The sequence below is a fragment of the Diorhabda carinulata genome, chromosome X, assembly GCF_026250575.1.
Source record: "Diorhabda carinulata isolate Delta chromosome X, icDioCari1.1, whole genome shotgun sequence".
NCBI lineage: Eukaryota > Metazoa > Arthropoda > Insecta > Coleoptera > Chrysomelidae > Diorhabda > Diorhabda carinulata.
The window spans coordinates 67,383,161-67,390,322 of record NC_079472.1 but is presented as its reverse complement, the minus strand read 5'-3'; the positions used below and the strand labels follow the sequence as shown (position 1 = coordinate 67,390,322).

The 7,162-nt window shown below is 28.5% G+C and overlaps 1 protein-coding gene across 2 annotated transcripts in view; it reads right to left on the bottom strand.

Annotated features, from left to right (window-relative positions):
* Window positions 1–108: 108 nt before the first annotated feature.
* Window positions 109–7,162, bottom strand: part of LOC130902273 (transferrin-like) — a 46,157-nt gene continuing 39,103 nt past the window's right edge. For both annotated transcript variants that reach the window (XM_057814260.1, XM_057814261.1), the window contains exon 12: window positions 109–5,854. In XM_057814260.1, coding sequence (XP_057670243.1) covers window positions 5,684–5,854 — 171 coding nt within the window. In that variant the 3' untranslated portion in view covers window positions 109–5,683. The remainder of the gene's footprint in view (window positions 5,855–7,162) is intronic.

The window sequence follows — 7,162 nt, the reverse complement described above, 5'->3', positions numbered from 1 at the left end:
ATATATCTTACTGGAGCCTTTGAAAGCCCGAGGTACGTCTTTGCATGTCTCAATTTAAGTAAGGAATAACGATTTTACCATCAATGCAGAAAATATAAAACACACTCACCAGTAGAAAATTTTATATTACAACTTTAAAAATATAAAATAGATTTGACATTCGAAAAAAATATATCAAAAATATTTTTGACATGTTTGGCCTATGATGATATAAGGATATTCTTAACAAACTTGTACAAGCACCGAATTTATTATTCTTCATAATGTTAACATAAACATACATGATTTATCCTGTAACTTTAAATAGTTTCACTTTTATAAGTTATAAGCTTCCAAAATGTAAGGCAATCAATACAAAGATTTTTATAGGTTTCTGAACAAAACTTGTTTGTTTTTATACAGTTGTTTAAATTGAATATAATGATACATCTGGAACCGATGGTGATATGCATACTCAATATTACCAAAAGTCACAATTACACCTTCTGGTCTTTCGAGCCTTCCATGACTCGTTGATTCATACTAGAGTGGAAGGACAGAGAAATTATCAACGTAGGTTTAGTGATAGAAAAATACGTGTTCAGACAAATAGATGCCAAAATAACAGTGATCATTGGAAACCTATCTCTTTTCTACTTATTTTTGTTCACATCAAATGGATCTTATAAATCAGTAAGACACGGTGTTTTCGAGATTTTTATAGTGATTGTTGAATCACCAGAGGCCATTTGTTAAATTGCTACAAATATATCAGTTATAAGTAAATAAGTAAGGCATAACGTTTTATATAGGGTGTGACAAAAGCAGGGTATCCGACCTTTAGAATAGATAGAAAACTGAAAAGTACTTTACTCGGTAAAAAAGTTTCTTAATGCCATCCCTCTTCAAGATAAAAGCATTTAATAAAAATAATTGACATTTGTTACGATTTTGTAGCAGCATTGTAATGAAACTTTATAGGAGTAAGTTTTGAAAGCTGATACATTGTTTTTATATGTCTCTCGGTGCTCTAATTACACGGTTCATACCAAGTATTGTAGTATTGAACATAGCATTTTTAAGAATGAATTTATTAATCAAAATTTCGAATGAATTCAAACATCATTCAATCCTACACCAAAAAGGTACTCTTGGTAAAAATTATTAGTAATAACCGAAGCTGTATAAAATAATAATAAAGTAATTAATTATTATTAATTAGGATAATATGTGAATTAATTTTTTTTCTCACTTAAATGAGACCTCATAATAGAACGGATAAAAGTTAAAAAAATGGCACTGGGATCTTTTCTTTCGTGTAACTTTTTTCATAGAAATTCATTAACCAGTATAATTTATTTTGCCATAAAAACTGTCATTTATTTATAGTTATGACGATAAGCCAACAATAACTAGATTTTTTAATCCTTGTTATTTGTGTTATTTGAAAAATTAGATATTTTTTATGAATATATATTCAAATGTTGAGTACATGTTATTGAATTTAGGCGATTGTTTAGGAAACTCTAGTACACCTGTTATGCGTCATACAGAATGATTTCTTTGAAAAAAATCACCAAGTAAAAATACATTAGAGCTATTGAACGACGTCGAAAAACTAGGAATGTGAGACCAACAAAATATATTCTGGTAGGCCAAGAACCACAAAATCTCTTAATAAATTAATAAATAAATTTAGTTGATCAAGATTAAACAGTTAGCGTAAGAAATATGGTAAGACACACAAATATGTCTTCTTCAAGTACTTGGAGGATACTTAAAGGGCAACGGCTACATCCTTATCATGATCAAGACCTCCTTTTTATACAGATGGTTATATTCATGTTAAAAATAGAAAGAATTCAACGACTCTTTGACCTCATACCTGATCCTCAACCGTTTAGAAAATTAATAAATTTTTTACAAAAAAGGATAGATTTGTTTAATCGTAAGAGGGGAAGACATTTCGAACACTAATTAAATTTCGTTTTATTATAATTTTATACCAGCGTAAGTTATTTCTTCATAATTTGCAAATCAAAATATTCCAAAAACAGTACACAGCATCGAGTTTTAGCAAAAATACATTTTTGAAGTAAAATTGAATGATGTTCAAGTTCATTTGAAAGTTTGATTAACAAATCTAACCTGAAAAAAGTTTTTTTTCAATACTACTTGTTTCAAACTATGTAACTATGTGAAAGTCAGACATAAAAATTAATTCATGGGATGTGTCAACGTCCAAAATCTATTCATAGAAAATTTCATTACAATATTGCCAGTAGTTTCGACAAGATTGTAAAGAATGTGTATAAGTTTTTTCTTGAATACGGGTGGTGTTACGATTTTTTTTTTAGTGAGTAGGTCCCAATTATTATTGTTCATTTTTATGTCTATCCTAGAGACGGAGGTGAACTTTTTCTGAAACACCCTTCATTACATAATACAACTCTTTAATTGTAATAACACTATCTCCACAATCCTTATAAAACAATAATGAATTTCTTTCTTTTTATCAAAAATTATATAACCACATAATGTATTAGCATAAAAAATTCATTTGTTTAATAATACCACATGTATAAACTCACTTTATCATAATAGAAAATATTGATAATTAATAACTGTTTGATTTAATAGTTCCTTATTGAATAACATTGTTTCATTAAACAACTTTGAATTTTTCCAAATACATTTTATGAAGCAAATGTTACTCAGATCCTAATAAAATTTGTACACTAAATATACACAAAAGTAATCTAAGCTGCTAAGATTGATAAAATTAATAAGTGTAACGCAGATAAAATGCAAAGTAATATAAATTAATACAACACGATAAAAAATGTGCAAATTGTAGGATTGCAAAAAAGCGAAGATAGTAGATTTCTGGTGTTTTAATCCCCTCAGCCTACTTTGATCACAATATAATCAAATTTAAATATTTTAGAATGGAAGTGTGAAAACTGGCAAAAATTACACTTAATGAAGAACTAAGATATTTTAACGAAATATTTTTTTGTTGCTGAGTGAAGGAAAACTATTTGATTTTGTATAAATGGAATATAGTTTTGAAATTACTGCTGCTAAAAATAATTGAAAATCATTATAAGCTTTTATTGAAAGGATACCAGCTCAATAAGATAACTTATGTGGCAAGCAGCTGTTTATCTAGAAGTAAAATATAAGGAGCTATAGGGTTATTAACTACTAGATTTAATCTGAATAAGAATGCTTGAAACTTCATAAATATTTGAAAATCTACAAAATGGAGCTATTAGACATGTATATACTTTCGGCATAACCGGAAGTCTAAAAGAAATAATATGTCAACTGCAACGAGCTCCTCGAAAAACTAAAACGAAGAAGAAAATTCAGAAAAATTTACCATTAGTTTCCGTTATACCTGTGAACCATCATAGTATATCCCGTATAAAGAAGCTTTTAGGAACCTAAATGTATCAATGATCAACAAAAATAGTTAAAAAACAAATATTTACATTTTCTTACATATTTAAAGAGTAGAAATTATAAATGTAGAACAACATGACTAACAAGAATATAGCTCTTTAGGAATAAAAATGCTCACTCATGAATTCGGATTCATCCTTACACCAATCAGCCACACATTTCAAGAAATAACAAAAGATGCATTATTTATAATTTCGATTAGAAATGGTATCGACCAAGACCAAGTTTGGATATAATCTAATCCACAATAGTTAGTAAATTTATGTTGAAAATTTTATTTATTATGTCACCAACCCGAATTTCTTTATGTTATTTGTTGAATTTTTACTTACTTATCTGACAATTTTTGCGTTTCGAAATTGATAACGTTTCTAATTATTCGACAAGCTATTTTACATCAGTTACTGATTAAAATTTAGATTTTTGATCTGAATAATGTCTAAACTTAAAATCACTGCAGATGATTGATGTCAGTAGTCATTTCCCAATTCCTGTAGATAGATAAGCTCCGAATAATTGTCGGTTTACATGGGCTGATTTACACATGATTTGATATTCACAAATGAGCTGATGTATGATTTTCTTATATTCAGCGTGTTTGTGTATATTATACTCTTCATACAGTGTCCAGAAATTCAAGAGCTTCACACGATGTTTATTGCTACAGTGGGAGACGCAAATGTTTTAATGGTCGTACATAATTTTTACTGCTTGTTAGAAAGAAACTTTAATATTTTTAGAAGGTTTATCTCTAGGGATTCGTAGTAGTCGAGGATATGGTATCTCACATTTGGTTCTGCTTTCTCTTTCACCCGACCAAATGGCTCGATTTCTCATCAGCAACACATCCAAGAATTTAGACATTTTTCATCCTTAGTTAGATAAAGATTAATGAAGGGTAGTGGAAAGAATATTAATTGTTATCATTGTTTTTTAAATTTGATAAAATTAAAATCGTACAAAAATTCAAATTGTTGTTTTGCGTACTAATTGCGCATAAGGGCACACAAACGTTTAAATAAAAGAAAAATCATTCAATGTATAATATATAAATACTTGGTGACTAAAAGAGTAATTCGTTCTTCCAAATCTGAATTGGATTGCCTTTTTTAGATGGTATTAATAGTACACTTGACAATATTTAACGGTGTCTGTATCTCGCTTTCGTTTCTAATGGAGTAGATTTGATAATATTTTAACTGGAAATCAAAAAAAATATTTCGACAAATTAGCTCCCATAAGAGATCTACTCGAAATGTTTATATAGAATTAGGAAAATCGGGACAAACTATATACCCTCTCAGTATTTTGAAATATATTGAAGGCACGGGCAGAAATATTACAACTGACAATTATTTTCCAAGCGTTTCATTAGCCATGGAAGTACTAGAAAAAAAAGTTTGATATCAATGTTACGATTCGTAAATATAAGGTCCAAATGGTGGTAGAATTTATAGCCGAAAAAAGTAGACAATTAAGTTGTTGTTTATTTGATTTTCACCAGGAAAAGTGCACTTTGGTTCACATTGCCAAAAAAAAGCAAAGCTCTACTGACTTTATCAACAATGCATCACGACATTACTATTGATGAAGATACTGGAGGGTACCGGAAGCAAGAGTTAATTACTGATTACATTAAAACTAAATTTAAAGTTGATTTAGTAGATCAGATATGTACTTAATATGACATGAAAATTTTTGGAGGAGGTAGCATACCATCTGATAAGATCTCTCATGTTGAAATGGTTCCAAAAACCCCACATATCACCCCAAATAAAACAACGCATGAAGGCTTTCCTAAAAAATTACTAAGTAAATTTCAAGAGAAATAGAAAATCGTAAAACTCAACCACTGAACATTGCCATTTGTGTAGAAACAAAATCACAAGAAAATCTTGTAGTAACTGTAATCAATGTACGTGTGTGTCCGGCACACCTGAAATGAATTTACATGAACTGCACAGATGGAGAACGACATTCTATTGTGTCAAATTAGGATTGTTAGAAGGACAACAATCTATACTAGTAATATTTCGATATAGCAACTATTGAGGAATATGCAAGTAAAATGAACAAATAACATAAAAAAATAATTTATATAAGTTATCTAAATTATATCTTATCAAATCAAAATAGTTTTCATTGATAATAAGGAGTATATAAATAAAAACCATGAAAGAATACTGTAGAAACTGCGAAATACTGTGGTAAATATAAGTAAATGTCAATACAAATTTCAATTAAATATACCAATAACAAAAATAATAATAGCAGTCATAAAGAAGCTACATTGGATAAAAGTAGCGACGTTCTTTGGTTCGCACTGCTCAGAACGTTCCAGTAGACTTTGGAAATTTTCATCAAAAGTTCCTGATCCAGCACTAAATGCCAAGCCCATTGTAGATTCCTGCGAATGAGAAGAATAAATTTACAAGGAATGAATATACATATAACATTCGTGTAATTTATGCATAACTTTTGATTTTGAAAAAACAAATTCTATAAAACTTCAAGGGCATAACTTATAAAAATTCAACCTCTAATTTCAGTAAAGCAAAAGAATACCAACAAATTCAAAAATACATTGGTCAGTCAGAAGTCACTCACCAATCGGATAGCCTTTCACAAAAGCGTTAGCAAATTATGTTCCAGATAGGTGTTCTTTAGCCACACATTTTTTTATGAAGGATATTCTATGATTATCAATCTGCAAAAGTTTTGGCAACTGAGACAAAGTACAAAAAACGTCTATTTTTAGAAACAACATATATTGCCAAAAATGATCAATGCATTAACAAGAAAACTGATTTAAATAATCTTAGTGTAATTTATGCACATCTTTTAGATTTTGAAAAAACAAATTCTATAACGATCTAACCTAATCCAACCTCTAAAAATTTTATGTCATTCATAATCCAACCAATGAGAATTAATAACGATTTCTATAATAACCAGAATCAATCTTTCCATCAAGCGTCAATTTGAATACTGAATTTTGAAATTGATGGATCTAATGTTCTTTAAAAGATGTAACAATATTTATCACACCGCAATTCTTCTTCAATTGATAAATACATATGTACTGTTAAAAAAATGATAAGTCATTTTTTTAACGATACTGTGAAAATATCATTCATGATTATAAAAAAAATTATCGTGAGAGTTTGAGCTATTGATAATAATATTAAGGGGTGTACCATCACGACTATTGATTTTTTAACAATAATTGTATTGTTTACTCAAAACTCGTCAATTATCAATATGAAAAATCCAGAATCAATAAGCTGTATATTTCTATTAAGTGTCAATTTAAATATTGATTTTTGATTTCGATAAATTTAGGTAAAAAACAAAATTTGTAACGCCGCACTTCTCAACTAATATATGTGATCAATTTTATCATTTTCATACTTTTATAAATACATATTTTCAATTTGTATTTTGACCATAATTTGAGTCCCTGATGATGATGAATACATAGGTATTTGAAAGCTTGGAAATATATTAGAATTAGTAAGTATGGTGTTTAAATTTGCCGGGTCACAATCCTCAATTAAAAAATGTGTAAAGATTCAATTTATTTTAATTTAATCAATTCTTGCGAATATTTTCGTTTGAATTCAATTTTTTCGAATTTATTTCCTAAGGCTGAATATTAATTATGTTTAAATGTTTTTGAAGTTTATTCAAACCAGTGGTTGATTAAAAGTTCTCT